General features: G+C 36.4%; 1 protein-coding gene across 1 annotated transcript in view; it reads left to right on the top strand.

The window, feature by feature from the left end:
- The first annotated feature begins 5,312 nt into the window (after positions 1 to 5,312).
- The window catches only part of ESR1 (estrogen receptor 1), a 62,692-nt gene continuing 46,644 nt past the window's right edge, over positions 5,313 to 21,360 (top strand). The window contains exons 1-2 of the mRNA XM_008946801.1: positions 5,313 to 5,472; positions 16,257 to 16,592. Coding sequence (XP_008945049.1) covers positions 5,313 to 5,472; positions 16,257 to 16,592 — 496 coding nt within the window. The remainder of the gene's footprint in view (positions 5,473 to 16,256; positions 16,593 to 21,360) is intronic.

Raw genomic sequence — 21,360 nt, forward strand, 5'->3', positions numbered from 1 at the left:
TTGTGGGAGTTTTTCCTTTAACACAGCTGTTGGTTTAATCATGTGTCAAGGATTTAAAACAACTGTGATTTATCAGATAGGGAAACAGAAACTAGATGTGACACTACTTGCCATATTTTGTAGAGATTGGGATCTGGATTGGTGTCTTTTTTTTACTTGTCGTGAGGAAAAAATACACTTCCTATTTTGTTACCTTCTCTAAAATTAAAAAATAAAAATGGAATTGATGTAGAAGTAGACTTTGCCCATGGTATCATAATTCTGAAATGGTACATGAAACACTAATTAAAATTCTAGTACTAGAAACATGATGAAAACTTTATTTCATGATTATTTGGCTTGTATTAACTGCTCATGTGAACAGGGTTATACATATGTGAAGGTAAGAAGATTCCACTAGACGGCAAACACTTAATGTGGGAGCTGCATGGCACAGATGAAGGACATAATACAAAGTATACAGATTTTAACCTTTTCTCCTTTCTCATTCTTCAGTGGTTCTGTGATCTTTATTTCCAAGGTATGCATAGAAGGAGGACTTCCTCAGTGGATGCAAAGGAAGTATGTTTTATAATTTTCTAAGCCCTTTTCTTTACTGTCACATGTAGCAATCTCTTGATAGTTTAAAAGCAGAAAATGGTTAATCTTTTCAGCAGTGCTAGGTACTTGCTAAGAGAACCCAAGTTCCAAATCCAAAGGCCTTGTCTGAGTGTAATTAAGCTGTAGGTTTGAGTGTCTGTGCTTATCAAAGAATTAGACATAACCTTCTGTTCTTTTGTGAAACCTGAGTAAAGAGGGTGTTTTTAAAATCAATCAGTGCAGTTTTATTGGGAAACTTTAACTCAAATCAGTATAACTTTTGTATTACGTTCAACATTTGTTCATACTGAGTTATGCAATATCCAGTTGCTATTTTTTTTTCTTTTTTACTGTTTATGACAACTTTCCACTTGCTGTTGCATCCATTCTTTCCAAGGTTTTGCTTTTCATCTGCAACCTTATCACACATCACTTGCTCCTTAAGGTATGAGTAAAGTCTACACTCTAGGCTTCCCTTCACCTACATGTATGAAATTAGCAGAATTTCACTATCAGATCATAGAGGGACTTGGTGCTTCCACAGGTAATGGCTAACCTGTCAAATGCCTTGTGCAGATAGATAAAAGAGTTGTTTAAGAAATCTGTGTGACGTGAAGATTGAAAAGAAATAATTTAAAGAAAAGCATTTATTAGTAAAATGACAATAATTATTACTAACTTTGTTTGAAATATATGTTGAGTCAATTCAAGTACAACAGTTTAGATGTCATACAAAATTCACCTGACAAAAATATTCCTTTACTGGCTTTGTAGATTTGTCATCAAGTGTTCTTAAGATGGCCTGTTGACAAGCCAGTTTTTTTAAATCAATTTTTTTTGTACAATTTCTGTACTGCTTAAACTAATCATTCCCTCAGACTAAACTTGATGGTTACTTGAATATAATATGGCAACTGTTTATACATTAAGAAAAAATATTTATGTGTTATGTTAATAGCTATTGATATATTAATGTGATCCTAATTTTCATCCTTGCTGGTCAAAGGCAAAAATCAACTCAGCTCTTCAAAGCTGCAGTTCAGTGAAACACTCAAGCAAGTACTGAACTTTAACCATATATACTGTGCTGGACTACTTGCTAGAGGTACATAGATGCTTAAATGTTCTGCTGAATATAGTAACACTTTGAAGAAATATGGAGTGTTTTGCTCACTGAAGCCCTCACAGATAGTTCATCCACCCACTCGGAATCAAGCATGCACTGCTGTTGCAAAGACCACAGTTATCTTGAGAACCCTTAGATGGACAGTGTTGAGTCTCTGAACATAATTACTAGCCACATGACTCATGGTGGTGAGAGGAAGTCAGACTGGATGTGCAGTAAGGAAAAGCTCTGATTATGATAAACTGGGTTAGAATAAACTCAAAATCACTATAATTTCAGATGTTGTCTTTTGATTATGACACTTTGCTTCCCCATCCTCCCCCCCCACACCCTTTATTGTTGGTCATTATCATACAGGTTGTCATATCTGAAACAGTGTTAGAAGATTAAGTAAATTCCTAATGTTATTTTTACTGTTTTAAAATGTACAATGTGTGAGATATCATGAAAACAAACAGACCACTCCTCATCAGGCTCCTCCAATAGCTCCCTTAAACTCTTCCTTTGTAGTGCATGACAGTGTAAGTCATACATATGGGGGATTAAAACTAGGGGCTCTACCCTATTAAGCTCAATGCCTTAAATTTTGTGCAGGTTATCTGATAATTTAAAAAAAAAAAAAAACTCTACAATAAGATGGCAGAGTCCAAGTGGCATATTACCCTTTATGAGTATCAGTGATCACTGAAGACTTTTCTTCCTCCTGGCATTCCCTGTGATACCAATTATCCAAATGTCCTAATTAGCCTCTCTTATAGCATGTATTAGTCTTTTGATACCATGAAAATGAAGTGCAGGGCATCTGGGCACCTGTTAATATGTGCCACTTTCATGTTGATGATTCCCACCAGTGAGAAATCCTTTCCACTGAGTCAAATTGTTCAGAATCAACCTTGCCATAAGGTGAGCTTTAAGGATAAAACAAAGGGTTGAATAGCTAAAAGACAATTCACTTTACAGCAGAGTTATTGAGTTATACTACTTCACTTTAAAACAAAACTTAACTTTGCCTGTTACCTGTTCCTTAATTGTGTTCTTCTTTTTCCCTTCCATGAGCTAGACTGCCCTAGTCTGTCCTTTCTCATTTTCTGTGGCTGAATACTTGTAATCAGATTATATTATGGAGAAGCAGGAAGGTTTCCTGCCTTCCCTCTTCCCTTTGTTTCTTTCTTCTTCTCTGATTTATTTGATAATAATTTCTACAATATACTCTAATTACCAAACATTTTATTCTGGTTGCGTACATATTTTCCAGTCTCCTGAAGGCATGCTGGTGAAACTAAACAAAAAAAAAATATGAGAAATACTAAAACTAAATGTGTTAACTTCTTCCTAGATTTACAAGAAATATGAAGTCTGAACAATGACATTACTATGGCACTGGTAATCTGAAGAAGTATGCCACACACACAGATATTTCTGCTTTTGTGTTCAAAATTTTACAGATTTTATTCTGTGAAGTCTGTCAAGCCCCTTGAAAGAAGAGTGAATTGCCTAAGATGCTGATCATGTGTGTTGAAAATGGACTAATTACACTAACCTTTAAAGCATATATTTAAGATAAAACTTTTCAATGCAAAACTGTGATAATATGAATCATGTAAATTTTGGTAGGGACTGAAGCTCTAACTTAAATAGAATTATTTTATGTGCTATTCTATAAACCAAATGCCTATTCCCAAATGCTTTCAGATTGCATAAGGAAATCTAGGTTCAGAGCAAAAGAAATGGTTATCACCCCTTCAAGCACTGTGGAAAAAGGATGGCTGTCCTGCCGATACTGATTCCACTTGATTTTTACATGCCGTCACTTTTTTTTGAGAGTTGAACCTTATGAGCATCAGCCAGTCTGTCAAAGGAGGTTAGCATGTGTTCAGCTTTGACCTAAAAACATGGATCTGCTTATTTTACAGGCAGTTAAATGGTGTTCTGGATTATTTACTGTTTTCAGAGCCTGTGCTTGTTCCCTTTGTGAATTTGCCTTTTAATTTCACTAGGAAGATTCACTGGGATTAGATACTCTGTCAAAGTCTTTATTTGTTTTTAAAAATAGTAATTAAAGTTCTCCATCTTTCGTGCTTATCAGATCTTAGCTTATAAAATAAGGCTGGGAATTGAGGTCAGTTGCCACAGTCTTTTGCTTATTGGTGTGACCTGATAAAAATGTGTTTTCTTAAAAACGCGGCTTGCCCTTTTTGTTTCTTTTCCCCGTAGATGTTGCATTTTTGTATGGTTGAAGCAGATTTCTTTCTGACTCAATTTTTTTTTTCCTTACACGTGAAATACTTTGAATCCATTATAGAACAGTCCGTATCCTACCAGAGGAGCTGAAAATTAAAAGTCTTTCATGCTAAGGTTAGGTAGTGTTTTGCTTCTACCTTTTTACCTCAGTGGATTCAGATTTTTCCAGTATTATACTGTTCTGTCAAGTAGAGATAAAAAATAATAATTCTCTCTATTTGAAAAAGTGTGTAGTTCAGCTGTCACCATATTGACAAGCTTACAGTTTGGCTGTATATTTTGTTGGCTCCTAGTTCTGTAGCATTGGAGAGCAGATGTTCCTGCTGTAATCTGATAGTAATTTTTACTCCATTTTCTAATTTCTAGTCAAGGAGAGATGATCTGATGAGGCCAAGGCCTCTGTCAAACCTCCACCTGACTCTACCTGAAGCTGATCCCTTGACCTGAAAGAAAGAACAAACAGTTCTGCAGTAAAATTGTTTCATTTTGTGCTGTACTTTAGTTATGTTTAGATGAATACAGAGCACCAATAGAATCATTTTAGATAGTGTTTTTTGTCCTTGCTAAACTTTGTCTGTGGTTGGAACATAATTCTGTAACAGATATAAACACACACTTTTTTAAAGAGAAAATAGGAATAGAGGCTTGTTGGCAATAAAAAATTATGGTACACGGAAAATGTTTGTAATAAGAATTCAGTTGTAGAGGGTAATAAATGAGGAAGGTGGAGCTCTGGAGGAAAAGGTACCAATACCAAACTTGGTTGCAGAACAGGATAATTTAATAATTTGTCATGACAAAAGTTTTTTGCATATATCAGTAGACATACAATTGGAAATAGAGACTGATTTATCACTGAGATACCATTAGCTAATGGTTGTTGCTTCTATTTTATGTTTCTATTCTAAAATTCTATTTTATGTTGTTGTTTGTTTCTTAACTGCCTCAGATTGTGGTAGATATTAAAAAATGCTCTGTGCATAGGCCTTTCTAATGCTGTAAACCTGTAACCACTCTCTGCAGTCGGTTGGTTAAACATCAGCACAGGCACAAGGACCAGATGGCATTGTATTTCTAGGGCTAAGAGCAAAGAAGTCAACAGACTTGTTCATATTAATCTATGCTCTTTTGCAATTGCTTTAGTTATTCATTATTTTAATTATTGTACAGAAGTTGTAATTTGTGTTCTTATTAGTGCTTTTAAAGAACTTGTGAATAAATGTATTGTAAATAGATGTTAGTTTCATTGTCTGTACCAATACTTTTATGATAGATTTTTGTGGCAATCCTGCCTTCTTACTGAGATGTTTAGATACTGTACTAAATATTCAGTGAAAAATAAGAGACTATTATAAGCAATTTTGTTATGTCTGTTATAACTGTGTCCTTACTTTACCTCTGGTTTTCAGGGCACAATGACTACATGTGTCCTGCTACTAACCAGTGCACCATTGACAAGAATAGAAGGAAGAGTTGCCAAGCCTGCCGACTAAGAAAATGCTATGAAGTGGGAATGATGAAAGGTGGTATGTACACAGCAATGAACATATCCTCAGCATTGGTGTCTGCCTTCCTGTCTTTTAACCTCATTGGGCAGCTGATATGGCTCCTAGAGCAGGAAGCAACTAATTTGATTGAGCTGAAGTGTATTAAATCAAAGAGCAATTGAATAATTAAAATAGCCTCCCAGATACTATGCTATTAATCTTTCAAATTCTGAGCAATTACTAAGTTTCAGTATGGAGGAAGCTAGATAAAATCTTGATGTAATGTCTCTGGTTAATTTTAAACACAGGTTCTAAGCTTTTTTTTCTGAGATTTTTCTCACAGAAGGTCACTCAATGCACCATGAAAAAGTTCATGTATATATATAATTTTAGATTGAGTAGACACAACTGAAGTATGGTATTGGGGCTTCATTCAGAAAAAATGCAGGCTTCAAGTAGCTCTTGAGCTATGCTGTGGGAACATTTATGAGTTTCTGTGGAAATTTTACCTTTTTTTCTTTTGTCCTGGTGTTCTTTCATCTTTTAAAAACTTATTTCAGTACTGAAGAGCTATTTTCTTTCCCTCTTCTTATGTTTGCAAGTGTTTCCTTCTCTATCTGTTACTGTGCTGCTTTGAGAGACTGTCAGAACCTCTGCTGATCTAGTCAGCATCTGAGGCAGAATTTGTAGCTGTTACATTTTGCCCAAATGCTTCACTCTCTCCTTTTGAATAAGACAAATTTTTACAGGGAAAAGAAAAAAAATTGGCAAATTTGCCATCCTCTCAGAGAAGAACCTTGCTGATTTTTGTCTTTAAAGGGGGAGAGCTGTGCTTCCTTGCTGAATGCTATACTTGTTCATGCTAAAAGCCTAGAGAGTTCTCAAAGTTATTCTCAAAAGCAGAGGTGAATTGATGTCTGATGCAACCATTGGAAGGGCTCCAGATTTTCTAGTTTTCCATGTAATTATCTTTTAGTGAAATATTATGTTAAAAATAGAAAGTAGTGAATGAAGGAAAATGGACTAACAACATGAAACTATTTGGGTTTGCCTGAGGAGAACCTTTATGATATTTATTAGACATACTGTTCTGTACTCAGCCAAATAACTGTGTAGCTGGGGCTTGATAAATATATGAGGAAATGCACATTTTTAAGATGTAATTTGTGGGCTGAAAGCAGGTACTCAAGCAGCATTTGAAGCAAAGTTTTGTGAGTTTAGAGCAGCCTCCTGGAAAAGAAGATGGAATTGAAACTAGACTTTTAAATGAAATTTTTTTTCTTCTCCTTGCAAATGCAAAGTGGATTGTTGCTATTCAGTTGCCCCAAAATAAAATATTCCACTGTTATACCCCAAAAATAAGAAAGAGAGACCATTGTTCTGAGCACTTTTGCCAAAAATACGTGGTCTTCCTATTCTACTTCACAGAATGACTTGGGCTGGAAGGAACTCTCATCGGGCCACCTGTTCAAAGCAGGTTCAACACTGAATTTAGACAAGGGTGTTTTAAGACCTTTTACTATCAAGTGGAAAAGGGTTTTATACTTATTATATGCTATAGCTAGTTATGTAAAAAAAATTGTAATATTGCAGAACTTTTGATGTTTTACTCTTGAATATTTTTTTGAGATTGTAAAGCTAATTATATCTATATTTTTTTACATGTGCTTTTTGATCTTTGCATACTTAAAATGCCTAATTAGGAGTTACTTTATTTGCGATATTACTTGGGAATAGATACAGCAATGAGACAGTCCCTGTTTAAATAATAAATAAATGCCGATTAATTTGAAATGAAGTCTAGGATCCTTGCAGTGTCTCTACCTCTGTCACTTGTTCATACTATAGGTACCTCAGCATGTCACTCTGGATTCTCTGGTTTTGAGCGAGCATATGGAGGTCAGAACTGCTGGTGTCTTCTCCTTACTGAGCTTGCGAAATTCCTAGAGTACTAGAGCTTCTGGTTCTTCACTTGGTTAGACATTGAAAGTTCAGTTCTAGCTCTCTCAGTCCTAATACATCAGGCCAAATAGCTTCAATAGCCTAATTAATTTATCCTGTTTCTAAAACATAACACTTACAATTTCTCACTGTCTTCAAGAATTATACTAATGGACTCATACTCCTAAAACTACTTAGTTTTTCCAAATCATGATTGATGTATGGTTCCTGTAGAGGCTCTATTGTGACTCTGAAATGTTTATGGCTTCACTGTAAATATTGCCTAGAAATGAGGCTGTTGCCATATTTATTGTAGCCAAAACCCAGTATGATTTGTGTAGGAGTGTCAGCACTGAAAGGGATTAAATTGAACGATGGATTAATTGAACCTCTCTTGCTTATTTTCTACATGTCCTCCTTTGCTCTTTAAGACGTGCTACGAATGCCAAAGATGGAATACTAAAATACAAATTAGGATGGATCATGTCTTGCACCTTCATCTGTAATTAGTAGATTATTGGTTCTCAAACTGTGAGTTGTGAATAGTCATTAGAGACTCTACATTAAATTTGCCTGCTTGTTAACAGCATTTTTTGTCACCGAGTCTTTTACATGGAAGACCAGCTTTATGATCTGCATTGTAGCTGATAGGAATACTGTGGCAGTGTGATCTGTAATGTGATGTAGTCACTGAGTGAACCAGTGGCAGAGCCGGGTGCTGGACTAGAATATCTTGAATGCAAGCGCTGGGCCCTGCATCTGTCCACTGCAGCTTCTCTCTCCCTCTTTATTTTAATAGAAGGTAGTTCTGATTATAGAGGAGAAGAAAGTTTCGATCTGGAAAAGAACAAGAGACAGTTTTTTGAAAAAAAAAAAAGCACACCCATCTAAACATCAACGACATCAAAGCAGAAAAGATTGTAACATCCAGTTGCACAGACTAAAACCAAATCTGTTGTTACTTATACTACTGAGGGTCTAGATATCTTTGTCAGGAACCAGGCTGCTAAGCAGTGTCACATGAACAGGCCTGCTCAAAGGTTAGACATTAAATTCTAATTAATTTTTTTTTAAAAATTCAGTCAATATTTCTTATTTAAAGTAATTGTCAAGACACCTGGACTTTCAGCATTTTTACATTTTTTTTTTTTTCTAAAAGAGAGATAGATATGAAATAAAGGGGGTGACTGTCTGAATCATATTCAAAATAAGTAATTTATTAAGCTCATAAAATTTGAATTTGGAAAGTGGCATTACTTTCCTGTGACCAAATGTATTTTTTGTGGAAAGAACCAAGCAAAAAAGCTCTCAAAATGACCTTGGATGGACCATCAGGTCAAAATACATTACAATATTAGGGCCTACATTGCAGTCATAGCATCAGCAACCTCCATTTGTTAGAAATCTATCAAGAATGTAATTATATTCCTGACTTCTACTTAGGTACACCAGCTACAGTGACCTTACGTTTTAGAGGAAGCTATGGGATTTTATTTTATTTCCAATGAAGCATTAGAAAACTATTGAATTCAGCAGAGGTGCACCTAATGACATCTATTTGCAAAGCAAAATTACTTTAAAAGGTTACTAGGAGACACCAGCCTTGCTTGCATCCACTGTTTAGGCTCTGAAGCCAGTTGTGCTTGTATGAGACTTAGGTTTGTGTCCATAAGGGAACTGTTGGCTTGTTCTAACCATTTTCAGTTTGCAATTACTTTTGCCAGCGGCAGCAATGAAACAAAAGTGAGCCTGGACTGAGTCACAGAACTCTTCTCCAGCAGTTTAGGCAATCCCTCCTTTATTTGATTATTTAAGAGAGGCTTTCGGACATCTAGTCTCTTCAACATTCATTTGGGTTTCAGAAAGGTTTTCCTAAGGAATACAAAGGGTATAGAAAAATCTGTTTTCTTCTGTTGTGAACACTGGTGGCTGCCCAGAGAGGTGGTGGAGGCCCCATCCCTGGAGACATTCCAGGTCAGGATTGATGGAGCTCTGAGCAAGCTGATCTAGTTGGGGATGTCCCTGCTTACAGCAGGGGGGTTGGACTAGATGACCTTTTGAGGTCCCTTCCAACTCAAAGCATTCTATGATTCTATGTTCTCTGTGTGCTCCTTTAGTACTCTGATCATCGGCTGGCCTATAGACTCTGGCCTTCCCAAGGATATCTTCTCATCTATAAACTCACTTTTCACATACGTTTAGTCTTCTATTCTCAAGTAGAGTTTGTTTTACAAGACACAAGATATTCTTTCTCTCTATCACTTTTCAACATATTTCTGATGAGGTAGATCAGTCTTGAAGAGTAACAAAATTATTTAGAGGAGAAGGTGTGTCCAAGCACTTTTGAAATACTCCTTTGACAAACTGACAGAATTATAGGCTGTTAATGCTACAAGGCTGTGCATGTATGTAGAACTGTCAAATGTCTCTTACAAGCTGGGATCTGCTGATGAGGAGCAGAACTGTGGGCAAAAAGCCTCAGGTTCAAAGGTTACTCCAAACTGGGATGTTAGCTGGTAAACCATTTACAGATCACTGTTTCCAAAGACAGTCATAGATCCATCTTTCTGTTGTGCTCTTAGGGGGAAAAAAAAAAAAAAGTTATTCCTTTTCCTTCTTACCAAGATTTCTTTTCCCCTCAAAGTGTGGCCACAAACTGTTGATTGCTACAGGCGGTTTCCGCAAAGTTCTCATGCCATCCTCACATTCATTATTCCCACTCCGACTTTTTTCCTCCAAATTATTTAAGAGCGAAAAGTCTTCATTTTGTAATCCTATTTAACATAGGTGTTGCAGTCTTTCCCTGTGTATAAGGTTGTCCTGTCCCATAATGTGACTGCCAGCCCGGTTCTGAACCTGTTCCTCCTAAGAGCTGCAGCAGCTGTGTTGCTGAAATGGAAAGGAAGCAATAAAAAGAAAAGGCTGCAAATAGGGAAGAAAATCTTCAAAGTTAAAAACTGATTTCTTCCACGGGTTAAAAGTTATTTATTTTGCACAACAGTTCTAGTAAGACACAAAACAACACTGATATGAACAAGAAGCTATTGATTATATGCTTGCTACCTAGAAACTGAACTCTGGTTCACCTGTTCTGGCACTTAGCTTCCATTTGTATTTTGATTTGTGAAGTTTCCAGATCTATTTTGTTTCCACGAATTTAAGTGCTTGAAATGCCATCTGTATTTCTGTCAAATATAAAGTGGAGGTTAACTTGTAGAGCACTGACTACTACAAGGTTTCACAGGATGCAACCCATATACCATTAGCATACGGTATACAAAGCTCAAAGTTCTGTGGCAGTGACTTCTGAACAGTCATTGATTCTTGTGCCTATGGGGCAATAACTGGTGCCATTATCACCACCTGAGTGAACTGAATGTGAGAACTGTAGGATCATAGAATGATTTGGGTTGGAAGAGACTTTTAAGATCATCTTATTCCAACCCCCTTGTCATGGGCAGGGACACCTTCCACTGGACCAACCTCAAAGCTTCATCCAGCTTGGCTTTGAACACTTCCAGGGAAAGGGCATCTACAACTTCTCTGGTCAATCTGTTCTAGTGCCTCATCATCCTTATAGTGAAGAGTTTTTTCCTTCTATCCAAATCTAGCCTCTTTCAGCTCCAAGTCATTACTCCTTGTACTATCACTATATGCCCTTGTAAGACTCTTTCCAGCTTTCTTTCAGGCCCCCTTTAGGTACTGGAAAGCTACTATAAGGTCTCTTCAGAGTCTTCTCTTCACCAGAATGAACCACCCAAACTCTCTCAGCCTGTCTTCACAGGGGAGGTGTTCTAACCCCCCGATGATCTTTGTGGCCCTCCTCTGGACTCAATCCAACAGGTCTGTGTCCTTCCTATGTTTGGGACACCAGAGCTGCATACAGTACTCCAGGTGGGGTCTCATGAGAGCAGAGTAGAGTGGGACACTCACCTCCCTCAACCTGCTGGTCATGCTTCTTTTGACATAGCCGAGGATTTGGTTTGATATGTTGTCTCTGCAAGTGTATGAAGTGATGAAAAAGTATGTAGACAGCGATTAGAATCACTTCCCTATCAAGTAATTAAGTCCTGGTTATTAAATATGTTAAATATGTCCTAGTTATTAAAGAAATCCTAGAAGCATTAAATAATCCCTTTCCTCACATGAATCGTCTTTCCCTCAGGTCTCCATCAATTCTCTTTCTAGCTCTTTCAGTTTTTCTTTCTGTTGGTTCTGCTTTTCCTGTGAATTCTTATGTGGTCCAGCCCTATCTTCAGAGGCTGGAAGAAGAAGCAGCAGAGCAATTCCTTGGAAGCTGAGTGTTAAAATAAAGAAGGGTAGCAAAGAAGAATATTTCGTCTTCCTCATTCTCCTGGACATTTCAGCTCCTGAGTTGGAGAGAGCTTTCACCAGTCACCTTTATTTTCCCAAATATTCTGTCAGGAGGCACACCAAAATCTTACTTAATTACACACATAGAAAGCATATGTAATAACAGATAAAATTCTTTGTTTATAAACTGTGAAAAAAAAGCCTTCTTTTTCCAATAGACATTATATAGCAGTTTCTAGGATAAAATAGTGTCTTATCCCACTGTAAGGACCTGGGATTCTGAAGTCAAATGTACTGTGACTTCTGTTTGCCGAGCGTGTGCTTCCTGCACCTGTCTTGGAGAGATTGCTGTTGGCAGGGAGTTAAAAAAAAATATTGCTCCACATGTAAAGTGACGCTTTATAAAACTGCATTTGAGATTGAAAATCTTGGCTGCTGTAACTTTAAAACTCAAGTGGTAATTGTTTTAGAGCTTTTCCAAGAAACATACTGCTTCCATTTTTGCTACAATATTGTTTTTCACACGTGGAAGTTCAAGTTTCCTTATTGACTGAATTCTGGAATCAAAATGAATGCATTTATGTAATTAAAATATCTTACAGGATCATTGCACTTTTGGCAATGAAACTGTAGCTTGATAGTCTTGTCTACTTTGGAATTAGTGCCTGATCATCACTATTATCTCTTTTCAATGGAGAGAAAATTCAATTAATCTGAAGGAGATTTGGAGGCACTTGCATTTTTCAGAGACATACTCATATTTGGTCCAGTAAAATGAATAAGAAAATCACTATGTGTCTTGTCTGTCTAGTGGTTAGGTGATTAGTTAGTAGTTATTTTTATAAATCTCTGATGAATATGATATTTATACAGATTCAGAGATCTTTCTGTCTGTGATAATAAAGGCTGCTGATGTAATGCAGAAGGAATACTGTCTTACTGTACTGACTCTTACTGACTTTTTTTAGATCTGGTCTCTACAAAATCCCTTGTAGACTTACTGTGGTTCTTTTTTGTGTTTTATTTTTTGTTTTGTTTTGTTTTGTTTTTAATTCTGAAATAAAATTGTAACATTAAGTTTGTGCGGAACATCTCCTCTAAACTAGTTATGTTTAGCTTTGCTCAGTGCACCACTTTATTTTCAAAGTGAAGAAAAGCCAATGGGAAACTTGTAGACAAATTAAAAACAAAACCGTTGTTTTTATTTAGAATCTATTAGGCTTTTAAGCAGCTAAATGTGCTTACAGTTGCTATCTTCCCTCTTTTACATCAATTTCCCATCACATCCTTGTTTTGCTTAACAAGGCAGTCCTGGAATAAATGAAAAACAAAACTAAACAAAATCCTCTCTGATCTTCCAGTAATCTATGCCTTGGAGACGTAAGCCAAAGGTGCCTTATTTGTGTTTATTAAACCTGAATGGATTCTTTTCTCTATCAAATTTGACCTACGGCCTTCTAATATATATACCAACTTTCACTACATTCACACTTTCAGTTTTATTGCTGCATGGTGAGAAAGAGAACTTCTTCTTGTCTTTCCAAGACCTTGTGTGGGGTAGTTTCATTTCAAACCATCTTGTATTAGAAGAGAAATGTCAGTGTTCTTAAACTTATTCACTCCTAATTTTGTAGTCTTATATCTGGCTTAAAGGCCAAACAGACCTACTCAGTTTAGCTGCTTTTTGCACCAAACATGTTTCACTTAGGATTAGTATACTTTTTTTTTTTTTTTTTTTTTTTTTTTTACAGTATCACAGAAGAATGTTGGGGGTTGGAAGGGACCTCTGGAAGATCATAGAGTCTACCCCCCCCCCACCAGAGCAGGACCATCTAGTCTAGGGGAGGTCACAAAGAAACTCATCCAGATGGGTCTTAAAAGTCTCTGAGGTAGGAGACTCCACAACCTCCCTGGGGAGCCTGTTCCAGTGCTCTGGAACCCTTACAGTAAAGAAGTTCTTCCCCATGTTGAGGTGGAACTTCCTGTGCTCCAGCTTGTATCCATTGCCCCTTATCCTGTCGCAGGGCATAAATGAAAACAGGTTGCCCTTTTCTTCTTGACACCCAGCCCTCACATATTTATACACATTAATTAGATCCCCCCTAAGTCTTCTCCTCTCCATACTAAAAAGCCCGAGGTCTCTCAGCCTCTCCTCATATGGCAGGGGTTCCAGTCCCCTCTCGAGCAGATCTCTGTCCATCTTGAAATGGGGAGCCCAGAACTGGACATAATACTCTAGCTGAGGTCTCACCAGGGCAGAGTAGAGGGGGAGGAGGACCTCCCTTGTTCTGCTAGACACACTTTTCTTTAAATTTCCTTTTCTTTTATTTCTCTTTTTAAAATGGGAAGAACAGAACTGCACAGTGTTCACTGCATGCAACTCATGAGTTAATAAAAACCTTGATTTATGAAAATGGTCTGTCCTCCCTTCCTCCCCTAGTGATTTCTAGCTTTCTATTTACTTTCTAAACTAACTTATCTGGTGTTTTTATAGTATTATTCTAAACCCAAGATCTTGTTTCTGAATTATGTCAGTTCTGAGTCTATCTATTTATGAGTATGTTGAACAGTACAGGCCTCAAGGATTCTTTTAACTCTTCAAAAGGAAATTGCTAGATGAGCAGCTATGGAATTTGGGATATGCGACAGTCAAAAATGCTTTGTGTGTGTGAACCATGTGGCTTTGTTATTGTGATTATGTCTGAATATTTTACAGGGAAATTTTAATTCAAAAACATTGCATTGATATAAAGTATACAACAAAAATACCTGTTACAAATAAAGCAGGAATTCCATTGAGTATTCCAATGAAGTAAGCTAGCAATGAGAATAACTCTAGGATGATGTTTTGCCAAAATAAGTCTTGCATTTTTTCTTAAGAGTAAGAATTTCTCTCTCTTCTCCTAAACAGAAACAGCTGAATGCTAGGAAAAATTAGTATTGCTGAATGAAAAATGGGAGCAACAATGCTCCGGAGATTTTTGCTTGCAACTAGTTTAATGAATTGGAGAATGTAGACAGGTTAAGTAGTAGGACTGATAAGGATTTATTGAACTCTCTATCTGGAAAGATTAACAGAATAGAATCGAATCAGGAGGCCTACTAGATTTTGAATTAATTAGACTTAAAGTTAATCTTTGAGTACTAATTCTGTAAAAATATCACCATATTCAAAGAAAGAGGCAAACAGATCTAAAGATCCTCTCTGAGACTGGGAAAGGACACCTGCTGATATGATCCAACGTTTATATGAAGGAATATTGGATGTGAGATGAAGATGCTACTAACAAGGACTAGGAATCTAAAGGTTTAAATTCTTGTGGTTTGAAAAAAGTTGAGCAAAGGCTGTCTCCTACACCCCCTTTCATCAGAAGGACTTGCACTTATTGTTTGCAAGTGCCAGCAGTTCTCAAAACTTGTTTTATTTTGTTTTTAAATTGCTCTCTCTTCTCTGTTATTCAAATGGTTTTCAGATACTTCTTTTGATTTTCAAACTGGGACTAGTACTGCTTTCCTATATTGCATGAAAACTTTGGAATAAGCCCCATCATAAGTTGCCTTCTCCTCATAATTCAATTCCTTGTGTGCTTTCCTTATTACTTGCTTGTCCCTTACCCATATTTGATGATTGATTGAAGTTTTTTTAGCTCAGCCTCAAAATGCCTGTGCCTCCTCCGCTCAGAGCCAGACTTAATCTTCCCTTTATGGCTGGAGTCCACGTGGACTTTATCATTATACTTTTTTTGTAACTTTTCCACAAAGGGAGACTGTGTTCCACTGTAAGGTCTTATGTTGTTCTAATTGGTATGGCTGACTTGATAATATCTCCATGTTCAGGGTCACACGGCATTAAGCACATTGCAGAAATGTGCAGTCATGGCAAAGATGATTTCTGTTGCAGCTATTACAGCCTTTTGACTGTAGGTATCCCACATTAGATTCTGAGGTTGCAATTATCTTTCCTTCTCTTCTATTTATCTGCTTATCTGGCGTTCTTTGTTGCTGTATAAGCTCATCTTATAATGGTAACTTTTTTGCATGTTTTTTATGTAATTGTAAAGATCGCAGGTGCAGTAATAGGATAATGTTTAATTAAAATAATCAGTGACTTGAGCAAAACTTCTCTGGATAGTTTTTCAGCGCTGTCTCTGTGATTCATCTGGTCAACCCAGATCCCTAAGTTATCACTTATCATTTGTAAAGTTATTGTCTGCTAGAGTTAGGAAGATACTTTGAAGTTTGAGCTGTGAAGAAATATTTATTTACTACCAATTACTGACCTCCTTTTGTGGGGCTAAGGGAGCTATACAGTGTCACTAGTCTAGTGTCCTCTGTAAGCCAAACTGATCAGAATCCTAGGAAGGAAGGCACTGTTCCTGACACTACACTTTAAAAAAATTTTTCTCTCCAACTGCTGATGTAAGATTCCATATATAGGAAGGAGCCTTCAGAAGATAAACCAAGAGTTAACTCTACTTGGGTCTATCAACAGCAGCTTCTGAGTGGCTGAAGCCATGTCATACAGATGTTCAAGGAAAGGTGTTTATTTTGTTCTTGTGTGTCTCCAGGAATCCGGAAAGATCGCAGAGGTGGGCGAATGATGAAACAAAAACGTCAAAGAGAGGAGCAGGATTCCAGGAATGGAGAGGCTTCATCTACAGAGCTGAGAACTCCCACCCTTTGGACAAGTCCACTGGTGGTTAAACATAACAAGAAGAACAGTCCAGCCCTGTCCCTGACAGCAGAACAGATGGTCAGTGCCTTACTGGAAGCTGAGCCACCCATAGTTTATTCTGAATATGACCCAAATAGACCATTCAACGAAGCCTCTATGATGACCCTGTTGACCAACCTTGCAGACAGAGAATTAGTGCATATGATCAACTGGGCAAAGAGAGTTCCAGGTAAGGAAAAAAAAGCCCCAGTAGACTATAAAAGCCTCTACATAACAAACCAATAGAGAAAAAGGCATATCAGTTTTCATGCAGCATATTCTAATTTCAGACAAATTGTTCATTTATGTATAAATACATAACAATTAATTTACTCTGATTGATAAAAAACATAGCTTTTTTTTATATATAAGTAACTTTCAAAGAAAGATTTATTCAAGAAAAGATATTGAACATCTGGACAACTTTTTGATTGCAGATCTTTTCTTTTTTTTTGATAAAACCTAGAAAAACTAAAGATAAAATTAGTTTCTTAAAAGCCAGATCTGATCAATTTGATCTAATCAAATTATATTGATTATTTAGATCCCTTTTGAGAAAACGGTTACTTCTTTGTCTGTAATGTAACCCATAAATTTATCATCACTATGGAGCCCAGAAGTACTAGTATTATTTATTTAATTGACAGTTCATCTTTTTCACCATAAATTACAGATTTTCCACAAGTTTAGGATGTGAAAAACAACCAGAATAGCATTTTTTGTATTTTTTTTTTTTTTTTCTACTGGAAGTAGATGTTTTTATCTTTGTCATTTTTCTGCATTATGGTTGATGAGCTATGACCTTTCTTTTCTGGAAGGTGATTACAGAATTGTGGGAAGTATGTAACAATTTTGGCTGACTGTAAGTTACACGTTGATTCATGTGGTTTAATTAGTTTGTATTAACGAAATGAGAGAACAGTTTTGGAATCAAATTTCATCACCTTTAAAAATTTCAATCTAAGAGACTGATTTTCAAAAGTTAACATTTAAATGTTTATTAGAAATTTATTGCACATGCTGTACTTCTAGCTTTGTGAAAATACCGATGTACATGGGAATTTATACTTTATAATTCACAGGGATTCTGATCTCTTAAATTTTTACTGTACGCATTTGTTTCATTAAAATTATGTAGCTGCTTTATGAAGGGATGTTGGAGAACACTAGCATAGCTCTTATATGGTGCATTACCTGAACAACATTACACACGGGTTATGCCATTTTTACGTTTTCCTTCATTTAAACTTGGCAAGACTCTTCCTGGTAAATCAATAACCCATAAAATCTGAGTCTTTTCCAGTCCTCATGAGTTCCCTTTTTACCACTTTTCTCATGTCACTTTGTGGGCTCAAGCTATGATCAATGAGAACCTGTGTGTGTTTCATTTCTCATCGTATCTCATAGGAAATCACCTGAGAATTCTATTCTTGACAAAGTCACAGTGGTTAAGACCTGATCCACAGTCTATTCAAGTCAAGGGCAGGTTCTCCTGTTTATTTAGATATGATCTGGATCATGCCTTTACAAAATGCTTTTGAAAAATGGACATGTGACCATCGTGTTAAAGCTATTCACTGTCAAACCAGGGAAACTTAGATGACTTTACTAATGATTTTCAAGATATAATTAGTCTACACTTGTTAAAATCCTACATTCAACAAGAATATACCACATTCTAAATCCATTAGGTTGTCCAATTGGAAACATTTGTGTTCTGTGCCATTTAATTTTGATTGTTAATGTAATTAATGAAAATTTATTTAGGTGCAAAGCAGCACCGTTAGGGGACTCAGGCCTGTTTTATATTCAGACATCTAAAACTGTTTGTCACAGGATGATTACAGCTGGTAAATGTAAAAAAAACTTCCTGGTTTACCAAATACAACCTTTATTTCCAAAGCAGGTTTCTGAAATTGGAAAATCAAATGTATAAGGTTGTCAACTATTTTGTGTGTATCCAGTGTATTTTACATTTAAACAAATGTGCCTGTTAATTGCCAGAATAGCTCCTAATGAGAAACTAAGCCAAGTGACTCTTGTGTATATGCATTACTAAGTGCTTTAACAGGAGAGGTTTGATACAAAACTCATAAACTTTGGTTAAGGAAACCAAAAAATCCCTGCCAAGCAATAGTTTGATCTTCTAGGCACTGTACAAACAATCATTCCAAAGGCAAGTCCTAAAGTAGGAGAGAATATGAATAGTTTGGGGATTCTGAAAGGGCTGGACACCTAGCTAGTTCTTGGTGTTGTGGCTTGAAGGATGCATGACAAAAAGTAGAAATTAAAATATTTTAGAAAGTTGATTTAAAAGAATACAGGCCAAATTGTTTATCTGCATCTAAAATTAAGTCCTCTGAGAGTGGGAATTTTGGCGGTAGGTGCTTAAAGGTTTTTTTTTTTTTCCTTTTTTTTCATTTGGTCCCTATAAAATGTTGAATGTTCTTAGTTGCTGATATTAAATCTTAGAAGTGTTACTCACCTTTCAAAGACAGGACCCTTGCTTGGACAGTTTGCCTAAGTTACCTTCTGCTGGATTGTTCTGGCAATAAATGTACTCTAAGAGATGTGTCTGGCCATATTTTCATCTCCACGGTATGTTGCCTTTGAATACACCATTATTACTAGGAACAATGCTTAATTATAGTGAGGTTTTGTATACTTTGTGAAGTTAATAACTTGCTATCTGTTAGGTGAAGGTATTTCCTACAACAACACTTTGGGATTCCACTCATTTTCTCAGTTAATTTACTAAGATTTCAAGCTTCAGAATCAAAGGTAAAAACATCTTTTCCTAAAAAGTGAATGCACTTTTAACCAGTAGAAAAAAGCAGTTGCAGGAAACAGCCTCTTCTGTGCACACTTCTCAAGCCTTTGAAGCATTGTACAAGTTCATTTAGCTAAATGCAGGCACATAGCTAACAGAAAATCAAGGTTCAAGCTCAATATGAGAGTCTGGGTTGAAAAGCATATTTGTGGAGGAGGGCAGAAATTGATAGTAGCAGACCAAAAATGCAATGAAGATAGAGCTTAAAAATCAGCGTAAGGACTTTTGGGCACATGTTTGGAGTTTAATTTGCTCTGTAGACTTTAAAGAAGTGTGCCAAAGCAACTAGGAAAGACATTGTTTTGGTCAGCTAGTCTTTCTGATGACGTAAATAGCTGGGCATGGAAGAAGAAACAGCTAATTAGACGATGTACTGGATAGAAGTGAACTTATTCTACAAAAAGAGTAATGAAAATTAATTTATAATGGACTATATAGTATAATCTAGGCAGAGACGTGTTATAAAAACATGCTGAGGACAGTCTCCAAAATGAGGTGCAAATATCTGCAGACACACCCTTGGTTGGGAAGATGAGAAGTGGTCTCAATCGTTTATTGTAACTTGTTAAACATTAGTTCAAACTTGCTTAAATTGACTCTGCGATCTTGGTGGTGTTAACAAATTGCTGGGGAAAGGAGAACATGTGGCAGCTTCTTGTGCATAACCTTAACAAATGATTTTCAGTATTTAAGTATAACATGATTGTTAACTGAGGTCATAACAAAGTTCTCCCATGACAATGCAATTCATAATATGCCAAGTGCATTAAAGCTTGTTTTAATATTCCTTTGAAACCTTGGCCACTGGTACAAGTGGGTTTGCCAGAATACATGAACCCAAATCTTGCACGGTGTCCTATGACATATGCAAAAATTTCAGGATGCCCCACAGGACCTGCTCTTCACATGGTCTAATGGGGATTTTGGCTTAAGTTCCCCCGGATGACCTCTGTAAGACACCACAAGTGCCTTCTCATTACACCAGCCAGCTGGAGTAGCAAGCAGCTGCACATAAGGCCAGTGCAAACAGATTGTGATGGGCTAGACTTTATATACACATATAAACCGAGGCTTTTACCATTTAATTGGGACAAATCGCTAAAAATTGCATGTAGGCAAGGTATCAGCGCAGGTGAATGAATGTTCTGCTCATTTCTGAATCAAATATTCCTGAAAAATGCAGCTTTCTATTTCCTTCTCAGTTTATACAACATCTTGGAGATACCGTACCACCTTCAGTCTCACAGAATGAGATTTTTTTTTGTTTAGTGAATCTTCATCATGATCTTTAATGGAATGAGCAAAACAATTACTTTGCTTTTCTACAGAAATGCTGGTATGTCAAAGGAATTAACTTACTGTTTTTCATTATTTACTTACTGTGTATATAATTTAATACCTATATATCTAGTACTGTATTCTCTAAAGGAAGTTGATATTTTCAATGTAATCATCAATAAATTTTTTTTGTCCAGAAGCTCTTGAGATGGTAAGAGATATTATGAGCTTTTACAGTGAGCTCATGGTAAAGAGTGTAGCTTTAAGGAAATTTTGTTGGAAGAGTGAAATTTTTGGCACTGCTGCTGCAATCTTGTATAACTATTTACTACAAGTACAGTAGCTGTACAACTTAATAGCCCTAAAATGGTACGCTGGGTATACAAGCTTTGAAGTTGTAAGATGATTCACGGCGCTGTACTTATTTTATGGCTTCATGAACCGAGGAGATAAACATTTTGGCACTGTGGGTTTTTTTATTATTATTTCAAAAGTGGCTATTTTCTTAAGATATTGTTTTCCTATTTGACCTTCTAAACTGCTGTGTTTGTTGTAAAGGGAACAGTGTGTTAAGAGGCCAACAATAGCCACAATTTTACACTGCACTTCAGTGACACCAAACCTTGGAGAAAAAAAAAAAAAGGCTTGCAGTGGAAGGAAAGAAGTCTTATACAAGAGTGTTGTGTGTTAATAACCCTTCAGGTGCAGGACAGTTTACAGAGCTTCTATCCAGAGTGATCCTCCTGACAATAATTTACATTTAGCTTAAAAAAAAAGTGTGGCTTGCAATTCCTGTAATAATATTTGATAAACCTTCCAGAATATCTGCTTTATAGTCTTTTCTCTTTTG

The sequence above is a fragment of the Merops nubicus genome, unplaced genomic scaffold (assembly GCF_000691845.1).
Source record: "Merops nubicus isolate BGI_N331 unplaced genomic scaffold, ASM69184v1 scaffold4009, whole genome shotgun sequence".
NCBI classification, from domain to species: domain Eukaryota; kingdom Metazoa; phylum Chordata; class Aves; order Coraciiformes; family Meropidae; genus Merops; species Merops nubicus.